Below are 17,267 nucleotides of genomic sequence, written 5' to 3'. Positions count from 1 at the left end.
CGTGATGAGTGTCGATCGACACTAAAATGGTGTCGGTCGACACCCCAAGGTAACCCGAGAACAGTTCATCTTTTCAGTACAATTTCCAATATGTTTTTCTTCTTTTTAGCTTTCCTCTTACTTGAAAACACTGGGTACCGTGTTGTTTAAGTTTGGGGGAGGTTAGTACTAACTACTAACAGAGTTTTTGTTTTTAGTATGTCAAAACCGATTTTTGTTTTTTTATTGAGTCAAATTTTTGTTGGGAACTATGATTTTTCTCTTTAGTGTATTGCCTTGGTTGATTGATGCTGCAGATTGAATCCAATAATCCGACTAATGAAAAATCCAATGGCTAACCAGTAAACCAGAGACATCCAAATTTTCAACTGAATCCATAAAAGCATGAGGTAATTTCTCTACTTTTCTTTTTAACTCGTCAAGGAGATTGATGTTCATAGAGCTTGGCTCCTTGTTCATACCTGACAAGTAAGATTTTCAAAAGAAAATAGTACTCCTCTCCCTTATTTAAGTTGAAAATATTATTCCTAAGACCTTTGTTTTTAAAAAAAAAAAAAGAGAATAAAAGATGAGATGATTTTGATCAGTTTAGAGAGGGAGGTAAATTACCAGTGACCTCATTATTCTACTCTTGAGTCAAATGATCACACAAAGCTTGGAAGCGAGGGGTAGGTAAATTACCAATGACCCCATTATTCGCCTACACCTTTGATTACTAAAAAAAACAGCAAAGCAAAGCTCAAAAGAGGATAAGAATAGAATAAGTCTGGGGGAGAGGAAGACTACCACATGTTGTAAAAAGATATATCTTGCTTGCTATGGTATAATACGGGAATGAGTCTAGAAGGTTCTTGACATTGATCAAATTGATGAGGCCCACTGATGAGGGCTTAATGGAGGAAGTAGTGGAATTTGGTTTGAATTTGGGATGCTACGAATGTCAACGGAGAAGTACATGGTGGTTCGATTTGGATTAATTTGCTAAGCATATAGATTGTGGTTTGAATGATCATGGCATTACCTTAGAGAGGAAAGGAGTTTCTGTGTTTTCAAACCTCTTTCACAGGTCTAAGTTTCTGTTTTGCTTGAGGGCAAGCAAAGGCTAAGTCTGGGGGAGTTGATATATCATGGTTTTTACGGTTTTTAACCATGATATAAGGAGTCTTTTAGAGTCTTTTGATTTGTTTTCTAGAATGTTTTTGAGTCTGTACAAGTTTTCTAGGATTTTAGCATGGATGGAGCAAAGTGGAGCAATTTCGATCAATTTGGAGCATTAATTCCGAAGAAACGAACTTGGAGTCAGAACAGAGAGGGAGTGTCGATCGACACTGCTTCAGCATCGGTCGACACCATGTTTTCTCTACGAGAGAAACCAAGTTTTGGAAGTTTTACAATTTTACCCAAAGTTTTTCATATTTGCAACACAAGTCCCTGACGTGTTTTAGGACATATAAATAGTATTTTTAGGTTTTACAAACCCTTAAGTTTTATTCTAGCAAGTTTTATTTCTCTGCAACTCTGTGAGATTTAGAGAGCTTTTGGGAGAGAGATCTGAACTACTTTGAGAGAAGAATTATTGAACTCCTTCCTTACTCTTTTAATTGCAATTGCTTATTATTCAGAATTATGTTTTGTTCTTCATAGAATATGTCTGAGTAGTTTGCTTGTTAAGTTCAAGGTTTTTCATAGGGATTTTATGATTTATTAGATCTGTTTATTTAGGATTTATTATCTTTCTAGATCTTCATCATAGGTTGTTCTTAATGCTAGATCTTTGATTAGCCATCTAAATTTAGATCTTAGGATTATTGATTGATATGAGAATATAATTGATTTTCCTGATAAAACATTTTAATGAGCAAAACTACTTCTTGCAAAGAGATTTGATTTAGTAATTTTGTGAACAATCTAAACTTGTTTTTAAAGCTGATTTTTAACCTAGAATTTTACAAGGAGATTTTGATTTTCTAGTTTTAAATTTAGATAATATTCGCAGTGAGAACTGTTTTATTTTACAGAAGAGTTTAGAGTCCTAGGTATGATTTTAATTGCTTGAATTCTAATTTAATTATTGATTTAATATTTTGTAATTTCCTGAAAGATTTTCTGGACCTAGCTTTTTGATTATCTGAATTTACACAGCTTTTATTTAATATTTTGCATTGTTTATTTTAATTCAAATTATTCTGTTTAGCGTAATTATAAGTCTCTATAATTTATTGTGTAGACTTAATTCCTTGTGGAATTCGACCCCTAAGTATTACAGTGACATCTTAATTTGAGAGAGTAGCTCTAAGGTTTAATTTGAGTACCCAAACACATGAATTCGAGTCTCTGTACTTCCGCCGTTGATCACGTAGCTATAACAAAGCAATCTTCTCAGATTTCCACCGGATAACAAAATTAAATATCAAGAAAGAGAAACCTCAACACTATAGTTATCAAAGTAATCCTCTCATATTACCGCCAGAGAATAAATTGAATAGCAAACAAAGAGAAACCAAACAGTATAATAGATATCAAAGCAACCGTGAGAGACAGACGGCCGAGAAAAAACGATGCTCGATGAAGAAGCACTGAAATATTATTTTTTTGTCAAAAATATATAGCCAACCATAAAATGACACGTAAGCGTCTTTTATCAACTCTAAAAACCCTCTGCCGAGAAACGTCTCTTGCGATTTTATTTATTTTTCATTTTTTTTCTCTTTTTTGCTAAGAGATCTACCTTGAGAGACAGCGTTGGAGATATCTTTAGGTTATCCCCAATAACGGGTTTTAAGAGAGGTTTTAGTGGAAGAGTAGAAAAAAATAAATCAGAAAGGAAAAAGAAGAATAAGAGCTCCTCTTATTTAGTATACTCAATTTGAGATAAGAAGTTATGACGTGTCAGTGCAATTTTTTTGGTCGGATTGTGTTCTTTCCTTTCCTCTCTCTCTCGCTCTTTGTGGTGAATCTCTTAATCGGAGAAGATTGAATTGGTTGGAATCGTTGGAGATGGAATCGAAGAAGATTGGAATCGAAAGCTACGAGATGAGCATAGAGGACAACACTATAAAAAGCAGGCTTTGATCTCACTACCTCCACCGTCGAAACCTGATCCCTCCACTGCTGCTCTTGCTCAAGCTTACGCTCCCGGTCAGGTACCATCCACGAGACTCTCGCTTTTAGTTCTCCCTCCTATTATATATGCAAATCTCCGTTGAAAGTAGTAGTATTCGATGATAATGTTTTTTTGTGTGTTGTTGGATCGTTTCTGTAAATTATGCATCTTTTTAGTCAATAAACTAGATAATTGTATGTTATATATAAACGGCCTTATTGGTGTTTATATAGGATGCATCATGGAAGAGTATCAACATGCCTTCCATGATCAAATTGGTGTTGTTTGTGTTGTTGGTTCTTTCTTTTCACTCTCAATCTTTGTCAAAGCAACATCCTACTATTGAGAGTCTGCTTTACCGTTTAGATTATCTATGACCAATTTGGTCTGTACAAGAATCAGCAGCTAAGGGTCTATTGCAAAGACTGCTTCCCGCACATTTTTGTAGCTTTGATTTCAGAATTATCTCAAAGGTTCTTCCTTTAACCCTGTTGTGTTAGAGTTAGATTTTACAGTAGTGATTGTTTTTTTTTCAATAGGATGTTTGTGGTGGGAGTAGCTACCAGAGATTATTCTTTTCCAAGATTTTACAGTAGTAATTGTCTTTTTTAACTGCAGAACGTTGCGGATCAGAGATCTTACAGTGGCGTGATGGATGATTCTTTTGGCAAACCTGGGAGAGTTATGTTGCAAGTTGCAATTCTTGTTAGCAACATTGGTGTTCTGATCGTCTATATGATCATCATTGGTACTTTTACTTTGAATCTTTGGTTTTTTAGATATTAGGGATTGGATTTAGTTTTTATAACTCTGGTTTATGCTTTGGATGTGGTGAAGGTGATGTTTTGGCTGGGAAAGAAGAGTATGGAATCCACCATGCTGGTATGCTTGAAGGATGGTTTGGTATCAGTTGGTGGAACAGGAGAACTTTTGTTCTTCTCATTACTACTCTCACTGTGTTTGCTCCCTTGACTTGCTTCAAGCGTATTCGAAAGTTTTTTCTGTTACAGAGAATTTGTTGTATCTGTGGTAAAGGTATGAGTCTAATGGCTTGTGCTTTCTTGCATATTCTTTGAGAATCACATCTGCTATATCAGTTGCTCTAGCTGTTGTCTTTCTTCTCATCACTGCGGGGATTCCTATCATAAAGCTGTTTACCTATGGTTTGATGATGCCAAGACTTCTGCCTAATCTCACTGACTTGTCTTCGTTCTGGAGACTCTTCACGGTAGGCTATGGGTTCACTTTGGAGCTATATACCTTCTGACTGCATTTGTGTGCTGTCTTCTTTACTTTGTAAGCTGCTGTCTTGAACAAAGCTGGGCAAGTTGATACACAACAAGTAATATTTTTATTTTATCCCCCATTCATAAGCTTCATTTTTCTTGATTTTTTAGCTGATCTACTAAATCCCTGTTTCTTAGCTAATAGGACATGAACTGTGATTTTGATTTCATGAGTTGTTAAAACAAATTTAAGCCATTAGTTTCATTTGGTAACATAATAGAATGTAATCCTTTTCCATTTTTATAAAATCTTAAATGTTTAAACATTTATACTACTTCTATTCTATTTACAAAATTTTAATTTCAAAAAACTATATTTAAAAAACAAGAGACTCAAAATTATATCCTACCATTGGAGAGGATAATTTTAATTAAGAGTTTAAGGATTCTTATTTTATAAACAGTACATAATATATTTATTAAAAATTAAAACCCGTTGAGGTTGCCCTCAGGCCTTCAGACATTGTTCTACAATCTATTGTTGACTTGTTGTCTACGTAATAAGGTGATACGTTAATGACCCTGCAAGAAAATAAAAGCAAAACAGAGTACACATGTTGATTACTTGATTACACTTGATACTACAATTGTAAGATGGACTTTGAGCAATAATTCAGAGAGCATGTAGCCAAATTGAACTTAATACTTGCTTTTACAAGCCCAATTTTACCAAAATCTGAGAAACAAAAACTATGCACTAAACTGGGTCTCTAGAAGATACAGATACTGGCCAGAGAAAGACAAAACTTTTAGAACCATGAGGGGTCTAAACTGGGTCTTAGTGCAGATGATGAGCCGGAGGAGAGCTTAAGCATTCAGATATCCATGTGTACAGTCTATTAATGACTTATTGTCTAGGTAATACGGTGATACGTTAAGATGACCCCGCAAGAAAACAAACGCAAAACAGAATACATATGTTTGAATAATAGATAGTTGATTGATTTCTTCCTTTGGCCGTAGAACTTACATATCTGGATCATTAAAACAGGACTGCAAGTAAACCAAATTGCATAAAAGATTGGAGAAGAATGACTAAGGACTGAGAAGATTCACATCTTTCGAACTGATTCCTCCGCAGATGTGTTCGTTGGAGTCGAGTTTAGTGACACACCCAACACCAATTGTGTCTATTTGACTAAATAGGATACGAAGACTGTATATTTTGGTAAGTATATAAAAGAAAAAAATTACTGTGAAGATAGGAATAGAACGGCTCACACTTATTATTAGGATGATACAAAGTATATATACACAAGCGTGAGAACCCTAGGGTATTAGACAAATAAGCAAACCTAGATACAATATAATATTTACAAATCAACCCCGTAATACTCCCCCTAAAGTTGGCGCATGTAAATCACAAATGCCCAATTTGCGACGCAGATAATCGAACGCTGGTGTACCAAGAGCTTTAGTAAAGATATCTGCAAGCTGTTGAGTAGTATGAACATATTCCGTGGCAATCAAACCCTTTTGAATCTCGTCACGTACATAATGACAGTCACATTCAATGTGTTTTGTTCGCTCATGGAAGACAGGATTAGCCGCAATATGCAGAGCTGTTTTTTTGTCGCAATAGAGGCTAAAAGGCTCTGTCGAAGATACACCGAAATCAGCAAGTAGACCACGTATCCAGGTGAGCTCAGAAGCCGTGAAAGCCATAGCCCTGTACTCTGCTTCTGCAAAAGACTGAGACACAACACTATGTTTCTTAGTCTTCCAAGCAATAGGAGACCCACCCAACAAGATAGCAAAACCCGTGAGAGAGCGACGAGATATCGGACATGTGGAAAAATCCGAATCACAAAAACCCGAGACGTGTAAGTCACCATCCGCAGTGTATAAAATTCCTTTACCAGGATTGTTCTTGAGATAACGAACAACGCGCAGCGCAGCCCACCAATGTTTCAACCAAGGTTGGTGCAAGAACTGAGCCAGTACATGAACCGTGTACATGAGCTCTGGCCGAGTAATCGTCAGATACACCAACCGTCCAACCAAACGACGATATCGCTCCGGAGTGTCAAAATACTGACCCGTATCTTCTTCCAACTTATGATTTTCAAGAATAGGCGTACACACAGGTCTCCCACCTAACAAACCACATTCATTGATAATTTCCAATGCATATTTCCGCTGAGACAAGTAAATGCCCTTAGATGACCGAGCCACTTAAATCCCCAAAAAATACTTAAGAGTACCCAAATCTTTCATATGAAAGCATTGACTAAGATACCCCTTAAAACTGCAAATAGCGTCTGCGTCATTGCCACCGATAAGAAGATCATCTACATATACAATCACATAAAGACACATCTTCCCGCGCTTTAAAGCAAACAATGAGTAATCCGCATAAGACTGTGAAAAACCATATGCGAGAGAGCATTTGTAAGCTTGGAGAACCAACACTGAGGTGCCTGCTTCAAGCCGTATAGCGACTTGCAGAGCTTACAAACTTGATTTGGACCTGAGGCTTTGAAACCTGGTGGAAGTTTCATGTAAACTTCTTCTTCTAAATCCCCATGTAGAAACGCATTATGAACATCCATCTGGTGTACAATCCAGTTCTTAACAGCAGCTACTTTGAGAAACATTCTTACCGTGGTTAACTTGACAACCGGTGCAAAAGTCTCTTTATAATCCTTCCCTTCTTTTTGTCGATTTCCCATAACCACCAACCAAGCTTTATGACGCTCAATTGTACCATCCGAATTATATTTAATTTTAAATACAAAATGGCAACCAATAACTGTTTTTCCCGGTGGTAAGTCTCCGACATCCCATGTATGTTGGTCCTCTAAAGCATCCACCTCAAACTTAACAGCATCTCGCCACACTTGGAGTTGAATTGTCTCATCATATGTATCATGTTCAATTTCAGCCGAGATAACAGCTAGGAAAACCGCATGAGCTGCAGAAAAATGCTCATTGGTGACATAATTAGCAATAGGATAAGTGACCGTACCTGAGTTAGAAGATCTGGCAGGGGCAGAAGAGGGTGATGGGGCAAGGTCGTTTGTCAGTGAGTGATATGAAACCTCATAACCCTGCAATCGCTTGCATGGTATTTTCTGTCTATGACCCCGTCCAAGTTGTTCAGTCTGTGGTTCAGCAACCTGTTCCTGTGTCAAAACCGGAGTCGCAGCATCAACGCTCCCCCTGTCGTCAGCCACCGTATGGGGAGACTCGCCGCGATGTTCAACGGAGGGCAACGTAGGCGACACTTGTTCCCCTACTTCCACTAACACCTGTGGTGTTGGTCGGAAATCATCATCAGAAAACAACAGCGGAGCTGAAAGAGATGGTACAATGTCACTCGCAGTAGGAGACATTGTGGCAAAAGGAAACACCATCTCTTCAAATTGCACATCGCGAGAAACAAAGAAATCATTCGTCTCTAAGTCGTACATAGTCCAACCTTTTTTCCCATACGGATAGCCTAAGAAGACACATTTGCGACTCCTTTCCCCAAATTTATCCTTATCCCAATAAAGCTTGTGTGCAAAGGCCAAACATCCAAACACCTTCAAACCATCAAATGAGGGTGGCTTGCCATATAACATCTCGTAAGGAGTTTTCCCTTGCAATAACGGTGTGGGAGTTCTGTTGATAAGATGACTTGCAGCAAGAACACATTCTCCCCAAAATTTTACCGGTAAGGAAGCCTAAAACATCAAGGAACGTGCGATGTTAAGAATATGCCTATGTTTCCGTTCCACACGGCCGTTCTGCTGCGGTGTATACACGCAGGACGTCTGATGCAATATCCCTTCCTGATCAAAATAACGTTTTAAACATGTGAACTCGGTACCGTTGTCAGAACGTACTGCACCCACCTTTTTATCAAACTGACGAGTGACCATAGCACAAAAATTCTGCAAACACACGGACACCTCTCGTTTTTCAAGCAACAAATAAATCCAAACAGCACGTGAATAGTCATCCACAATGGTTAGAAAATAAACAGCTCCTGACATAGACGGAGTACGGTAAGGTCCCCAAATATCGCAATGGATTAAATCAAAAATAGCACTAGCTTTATTATTGCTTTCAGAAAAAGAATCCCGAGTCTGTTTAGCTCGATAACAAATATCACAACCCCCATCGGTGTCAACAGTTTTTCCAACCCCACAAATACTAGATAAATAAGACAAAACATGATCAGAAGGATGCCCAATACGTCTATGCCACAACTCACGTTGATCACTGCCTGTTGTTTTGTTTGCTTGTCCGCCAAGAATCCCTTGGAATTTGTAGACCCCATCACACTTTTCACCCGCACCAATCATCTTCAAAGTACGGTCATATGGTGCGACGCACCAGAATCTATGATCATATCCGTCTTAACAGAAAGTTTGGATGCAGAAGGTGCTGTTTTCTGTTGATTAAGAAAACTGATCAAAGATGTAATCTGCTCGTCATGAAGTTGCAGGAGAGAAGCTCGATCGAACTCTTTACGAGTAGTTGCTGCTGAGTTCGCAACGGGCTGAGCAAGTGCTGAATTCGCAGTCCCAACCTCCGCAGGATGAGTCTGAGCCACGTTTGCACGAGCCAGATGCGAACCTCTCCCTCGACCGAAGCTTCCAAACATTCCTCCCCCTCGCCCAAAACGTCCTCGACCTCCTCTGTTTCCGGCTCCTCTTCCTTCTCCATAGTTTCTACCATGTTCATCCCACCAGTCTGGATATCCTTTGATCTGAAACCAGTCGGAGATAGCATGACCGTATTTGCCGCAGTGTGTATATGTGACGTCCTTTTCATGGTATTGAAACTCTCCTGTTTTGCCTTTGTTCCCACTTTGAACAGCGAAGCCAACTGCATCTACATGTTCTTCCTTGTTGCGAGTGATACCTTGTTGTCTTTCATCTCGCACCACACGCTGATAAACTTGAGACAATTTCAACAGTGGCTCCATGTTTGTTAGTGTGGAGCGTATCCCACCAACACGAACATCATCTAAACCCATCAAAAATTGATGTGTTCTTTCTTCATCTCTTTCTTGTTCAAGTTGTGCAGCAAGCTCACCACACGAACACGACTTCAAAGGCCTGTAAACCGCCAGCTCATCCCACATCTTCTTAAGTCTCCCAAAATAAATCATCACACTATCTCCTTGCTGTTTGCAATTAGCCAACTCTGTTTTAAACTCATGCACTCTCAGTCCATTCCCAACCGAGAACTGCAACCTCAAGTCTTCCCATAATGTGTGTGCATCATCCACCATCGAAATCATCGTTCTCAACGTCGGCTCGACCATATTTATCAGCCATGCCACTATCATTGAATTAACAACCTCCCACTGCTCAATTTCTTCAGCCACAACCGGTTTCTCTGCACATGCTTAGACCAATCTTCATAATTATCCCCTTTCAATTGCACCGTGGTAATCAAGCTACCAGGTCCTTCAGACGGATGCAAGTAAAGAGGCGAAGATGTTGAGATTTCAGACACCCTCACAATCTCTTTACCTTTCCCTTCACTAGTCGTAATCTTCTTTGTCATGATCGAAACCGTTCTCAAAAACTATCAGAGGTTTGGATCTAGGATGGCTCTGATACCATGTAAAGATAGGAATAGAATGGCTCACTTTTATTATTAGGATGATACAAAGTATATATACACAAGCGTGAGAACCCTAGGGTATTAGACAAATAAGGAAACCTAGATACAATGTAATATTTACAAATCAACCCCGTAATAATTACTAGAATCAACATTGGCTTACTACTATAAATTGTATATTTTTCCAAAAGAATCAGTTTGGCCTTGCCAAAGCAAAACAGGGAGCTCCAAAAACTGCACATATAAACAATCACGTGCACCACCATTAAACAAACTAAAAGACATGAACCAGTAACGAGTGAAACAAAGTTGAAGTTATGTTGTTAATTACCATAACAACGTGTGGTAGTAATAGCCCAGTGGTAACTCTTTACTAAGGATCAAGTTCACAGCGTCTCTTGGAACTGGATAAGGTTTGCTTTCATCCATATCTATGTGGTTACTCTCTATATACATTGTGTCGTCACCAAATCCCATGGCTTGACCCAGTTTAGGAACATCAAGGTAGAACCCCCCAAGCGACCTTGGATAATATACTATGGTATATATTCTCGGAGTTTCAGTTTTCCTAATCACACCAACAACTTCCACATGCATAGCCCTAGAGGCATGGACCATGGTCCTGCTAAAAAACCCCCCACAAAACTTTTCTATATGATATCAAAATTTACAATTAACGAGAGATTAGGTACTATTTTTTGAGTTTATGAAGTAAATACTAACCTCAGAAATCATTGGGTTGTTAAACTTATACCAGAACTTCGGTAAGGGATTTTGTAGAGAGGATATTAGTTTATTATTAGCTTTCCGTGACTCATCCTCCGCAGCAGCAACAACAACACCAGGATCTAGAGATTCTAAAGACGTCTCTTTCCAATCGGAAGGAACCCATCCGCGATTTACTAGAACAGGGGACTTCACACTAGTTACAAAAGGAAGAGGCAAACATTATTAAAGCATGTTAGTCTTGTTTTTTTTTTTTAATTGCATTTGAGTGCAATCTTATTAGTATCAAAATCCAAATAAAGAAACGTACAAAATCTGCATCTAGTGTAGATGTTGCATCCAAAGTCCAAACACATACACAATCAACACCTTAATACACAAGCAACAAGATATATCTGAATCAAGATGATATTGACACTACAAGAAAACATGCGTTTTGCGATGGACAAATATGTCGCGAATCCCTCGCAAATCGACAAAAGCGAGAGATTTGCGAGGAATGTTCGTTCCTCGCAACTCGCTTCTTCCAAATTGGTAAGCGTCGCAAATCCCTCGCAACTTTTGCGAGGGAAAATATTCCCTCGCAAACTAATCGCCAATTGTGAGAACATATTTAAAAAGCAATTTTCTCGCAAATGTAGTATCTAGTAAATCCCTCGCAAATTTGTGATGCTTTTGCAATTATTTTTCCGTCGCAAATAATAATAATGGTATAAAAAAATTAAAATTTAAATTGCTGGTTAGCTTAATTAGGATTTAACCGACAATTAGAATTAAACATGTAATTAAGATTAAACCTGCAATTAGAATTAAACCTGTAATTAAGATTAAACCTGCAATTAGAATTAAAATTTATAAGTTATGCAAATTAAACATTACACATTACAATAGAGATCAAGTTCAATACAAATTAAACATTAAACATTAGAAGGGAGATCAAGTGTTCTAAGCTAAACAGTACACATTACACATTAAGAGAAAGAGAGGGAGTCAGGTTGCTTGGCCGCCGGTAGCTTCTCCGCCGGTTGCTTCTTCGGTGGTTGTGTCTCCGGTAGGTGGATCCTCTCGGCAAAACCTTGCAGCAAACTCTGGATCTTTCTCTGCAAGATAATCAAAGTAAGCATCATAACTATGCATCTTCTCCAACTGAGTCGCCTTACTTGCGAGGGTAGCTTCGGCAGCAGCAAGCTTTGCAGCTAGATCATTTATATCTTCAGTAGGAGGAGGCGGTTGTCCAATGTGAGCTGATGATGCTTCTGCTTGCAAGTTCCCAACCCCATATATCCGGTTCTTTTTCTTCGGAGCAACCTGCCAACATAAGAGAGACACACCAACATAAACAACCGTTAGACATTTAGACATTGAACTTGCAAAAAGTAAGCAACATAAACACACCAACAGTTACCTCAGCATATATTTGGTTCTTTGCTGAAAGAGATAACCCGCCGGAAGCACTGCTCTCCACATTATCCCCAGAGAGTAGCAAAGATTTAGCTTCAGCTATCCTCGATGACACTTGATGGTAGATTTTCTCAGACATTCCATCAACAAAAGACCCATCAGGTTTCCTATGAGTCTCTTCTAGGACAAGCAGGAAATCAGGTAGTGGATCACCAGTCTTCTCAGACTAACACAAGAGTTAGACAATGATCAATGCTCATAAACAGTGAATAAACAAGTCTTAACTAAAAAAATTTAAAAGGTATACTTACATGCTTTCGTGCTCGGGCTTTAAAAGATGTCTGACCAGATCGGTGTTTGTGTATTCTGGTGCCATCAGGATCACAGTAACGAGCATTACGGCTGTTGATACTCTTTGCTTCTGACTTTGGTTCAAGCCAAAACTTGACCAAGCCATCCCATATTGTGGGATCAATCCACCGCGGCATTGCTTCATCACCTTTTCGCTTCCACTTACCCTTCCACCGAGACACTTGATCACTCATCCAAGTCTTCAACTTGGTTTCAAACTCACTTCTGACTCTTCCGTTAATGGACGGTCCCAGTTATATGTTTGCTTCAACAAACATCACATGCATTAGTAATTAAAACACAAAATCTATATTTAAAACACATCAAACACAAAGTAAACTTACCACAAAAGTTTCAAACCACCGATTTACAACCAAACCTTGTGTTTGGGTCCAATTGGCATGAGCATGTTTGAAATCTCTTTCAAAAATGACCCGGACAGTAGCAGCCACTGAAGGGTCCTGATCAAACCTACAAAGCAAAGGATAAATCGAATGAGGTACTATGAAACTACAAAAAAAAAATTAGACAGGAGAAGATACTTACCAGAGGGTACCCGGAGGACGCTTAGGATCTAGTTTCGGTAAGGAAGCACGACCGGGACTTGCAAGTAACTCTTCCAAAGTAAAAAATGATTGTTGTGGAGACATACGAGAAGTTGATTGCTGAGGAGGATCATTAGGCATCGCCGGAGAGCTTCCATGTAGATTATCTTGCATCACCCATGATGTACCTTAAGAAGAAGCGGGAGAAGTTAACCTTTGGGGATGAGCAGAAGCAGAAGTTGTCCTTCGAATAGAGACTGGAGGAGTTAAACCTTGAGAAGAGATGAATCTTCTATAAACGTTTTGGTTTACAGAACCGTGTTGCTCATTAGTCGACATCTGAAAGCAGAACAAAAATATGATTAGAATTAACCCTAAACCCCCAAATCAAATTCAATCAAAACCCCTCAAAATCATTAGAACCCTAAATTTGAAACCCTAAATTGAATCCCTAAACCCCCAATTGAATCCCCAAATTCAAAACCCTAAAATCGAATTAAAACCCTAGATTTGAAACCCTAAATTGAATCCCTAAACCCCAAATTCAAAACCCTAAAATCGAATTAAAACCCTAAATCGAATCGAAACCCTAAACCCCAAATCAAACCCTAAATTAAAACCCCAAATCAAAACCCTAAATCAAATCGAAACAAAGAGATAGAATAGGAGAGGAGGAGACTTACCGGACCTTGATTAACCGGACGTTGGAGAAGAGGAGGAGAAGGGTTCGAGAAGGAGATAGAAGAGGAGAGGAGGAGAGGAGGAGAAGGGTTCGAGAAGGGTTAACAGGACCTTGGAGAAGAGGCGGAGACTCACCGGAAAAGACAGAAGAGATCGGATAAGAAATAAGAAATCGGAGAAGTCGAGAAGGATTAGGGAACTAGGGTTTTTTTGGCTGCGGATTAGTCGAGGTTTGAGCTTTGCTCAAACTAGGTTTTCTACTTATATAGAAAAACACTGCATCACAAATCCCACACAAATATTGCTAGGGATTAGCTATGGTCTCTCGCAAATCCCTAGCAACAATATTAAAATATGTAATTAATATTTCCAGACTTTGCGAGAGAATTATGAGAGATCGTAGCAAATCCCTCGCAAAGTCTTTTGGGTTTAGGTTTTGAAGTGGCATTTGCGAGGGAATTGCTATGATCTGAGCAATTTGCGATGGATTTGCGACTAATTTAGGGTTTAGGTTTTGAAAATGGCATTTGTGACCTATCTTTGATTATAAATCTTGGATTCACCTTTTTAATCATTAAAAGTATTGTAATTAGTCATAAAGGGTTTAGGATCAAGGGTTTCATGTTGTTATTTGCGAGGGAATTGCTATGGTTTAAGCTTTTTGCAATGGATTTGCGACGCGTTTGCTATGCATCTAGCGAATTACTCGCAAATTTGTTGCAATCCTTGAATATCTAATTTACAAAAACCATCAAAATAATTGTAAAAAATTAGTCAAATGAACTTGCAAGTATATTATAAGGTCATATAAGCTCATCATACTTTCTCTATCATCAAACTTTCCAAAATTGTCCAATTTTGCATCTTCCTCCAATCATAAACTATATTTTGCACTATATCATATTCCATAATTATATAATTCTCCAACAATTTTGTGTTGTACTGCCCTATCTATGATTATAAGTCTTGGATTCATCTTTTTAATAATTAATAGTATTGTTATTAGTCTTTAGGGTTTAGGGTTTAGGGGTTAGGGTTTGAAGTTTTCATTTGCGAGGGAATAGCTACGATTAGTGTTTTGCGATGGATTTGCGATGCATTTGCTATATATCTAGCAAATCTGTTGCAAATATGTCGTAAAACTATCTTTTTAAGTTATAAAAACTATCAAAATAATTTTAAAAGTTAGTAAAATGAACTTTCAAGTATGTTATAAGGTCCAATGTCTCATCATACTCTTTCCAATCATCTTTTAAATCATTAAGATTAATGTATTAGTAATGAATTTCAGAATAATTCACCTTATGAACAGATTGAAATATATTTCAGAATAATTATATTAAGTTTTGTAATATTTATAGAAAAATAAATTCCTAATTTTGCAATGGATTTGCTATGGCTATCGCAATTCACTCGCACGTCCATAGCAACATTGCTATGGATACAGTTTTCGCAAATGTGTCGCAATATTACGATTGATTTGCGAGAAAGGTGACCTTCCCTGCGAATTTGTCGTAAATGCCTCGCAAATGAGCAGCGGATTTGTGACGACTGGCTTCCTCGCAATTTTGCGAGGGATTTGCTATGGAGTTTTCTTTTCTCGTAATGTCCTCGCAAATCCACCGCAAATTTGCGAGAGCTGTATTCCATCGCAAGTCGTCCTCGCAAAACGTGTGTTTTCTTGTAGTGTGAGATCACAAAAGCCCTCACCTATTTGGTTCATTTGGGATTGGCAAAAGAGGTGTAATAACATAGAAGCCATTTTTGGAATCTTTGGACTTGGATCTAGGCTTTGGACCAACATAGATCGATCTTTTCACATCGAAAACGCCTTTGCATACGACCCGCTGAAATCCTAACTCATCCACTTTCGTCATTGTACTCAGCTTCCTTGGTTTCGTTTCGCCTTTGCATTGTCGTCTGAAGTCCACATGTTTCTGAAGTCCACATGTTTCTTGGCCTTGAAACAAGAGATCGGGTGTGAACAAGTTCTTTAGCTGATCAAAAGATTCAACTCAATATATATTTATACAGACAAATGAAAAGAGAACAACATATATATCGAATAGGTTAATATATAAATGAAAATCACAGACCACTTCTTCTTGGTGGGACTTATACACCTCCCCGATACCGTAGGTAATAGATCAACTGATTAAGTCTTTATCTAATGTTTTGTTGCACATGGCCTCAGCTCATTATTTATACTATTAAACGAGAAGCACACTTATAGATTAAACAAAAAAGAACATAACATATATCCATGTTGCCAAACAGACACACTTGCCAAAAAAAAAAAAAAAGTTGAACTTCTCTAAAACAATGGTAACAACTATTAAAGAAATAAATGATTAACTTTTTTATACTTGGTTATAGATTTCGTATATATATTTTGATATAAATCATAAATAATTAATTTTGAATATATTAAGTTTTCCAAATATTTTTCTAAATTATATATTAAATGATTTTCTCCTTAAATTTAATTAGAACATACGGTCACTATAAAAAAATTAAAGCCAACAAGGTTACAAAATGAAATTTAAAATATTATAATAAAAACGAAATTATTTCTATTAATAATTCCTTGAATTTATAGAGGTATTAAAATTTTATAAAATAATAAGAGATTTCCGCAATTAATAACATACCAAAAATGTAACTTATTATTTAACAAGATATGCATAACAAATGAATCTAATTAATTTCGAATAGTATTTTTGAAAATAACTTAACTTAAATTTAAATAGATGATTTATTTTAAGAAATCTTGAAATAAAATCAGTAATTATTTACCAAATTTCTAAAATTTAGGGATTATTTCTAAAACTAACCTTATATATTTACTCTCATTGGTTTAATAGGAAAATCTAGACAATTAATTCAAAATCCAAATCTAATTATCCATATAGATTCAAATGTTGTATATGCATTAACTGAAAAAAGAAGTTTTTAAAAGATTTTATATAGATTTTTTTACTTTTAAACGTAAAGGTAAAAATGTTTACTCTTTCGAGCTTATAAATAGAGTAATCGACCTAACATTCACATATCATATACACCGTTCTAGCACTATTTTTGTTTGTATCTCTTTGTTTCCGCAAAAAAAAAAAAAAGTGTCTCTGTATTAAGTTTATGATTTATGATTCTATGTCCAATTTATGATTTATGATTCTTATGATTTGTTAAATTTATAATTTTCTGTTGTGTGTATAAGCATATACAAATCAAGATTTTTTTCGACAGCATACATTTTTCTACTCAGAGATAATCAATTGACATAGCATCTGCAAGACAAGAAAATTACATTTGATTGCTTAACAAAAGTCCACATTTTTAATATGAACCCGGTAAGTCACAAAATACTATATTAGTGTTTGTTTTCTTCAGTTTTTCTATAGATTTTTCTAAGAAACCTCTGTAGTAAATTCTTATTAGAGTATGTAGTTGAGCTTTGCATTAACATTTGTTAATTTTTGAAACCAGCAAGGGGTACGTATACATAAACTATATAAGTACAATTAATCTTCCATGACTATATTGTAATCAGTTGTATGTATTAAATTATATTATTTTCTTATTTTTCCAAATATATGATGTTAACAGTCT

At 37.0% G+C, this 17,267-nt stretch overlaps 1 protein-coding gene across 1 annotated transcript; it reads right to left on the bottom strand.

Annotated features, from left to right (window-relative positions):
* LOC104779217 (surfeit locus protein 1-like) lies at positions 5,425 to 15,799 on the bottom strand (the record flags this gene model as incomplete). Its single annotated transcript, XM_010503591.1, has 7 exons — positions 5,425 to 5,605; positions 8,276 to 8,287; positions 10,108 to 10,188; positions 10,286 to 10,561; positions 10,670 to 10,876; positions 15,369 to 15,595; positions 15,755 to 15,799. Coding segments are annotated over 7 exons (1,029 nt in total), but the record flags the coding sequence as incomplete, so codon positions are not given.

The sequence above is a fragment of the Camelina sativa genome, chromosome 3 (assembly GCF_000633955.1).
Source record: "Camelina sativa cultivar DH55 chromosome 3, Cs, whole genome shotgun sequence".
NCBI classification, from domain to species: domain Eukaryota; kingdom Viridiplantae; phylum Streptophyta; class Magnoliopsida; order Brassicales; family Brassicaceae; genus Camelina; species Camelina sativa.
Note: the sequence above shows the minus strand (reverse complement) of the source record. Positions and strands in the feature narration are given on the sequence as shown.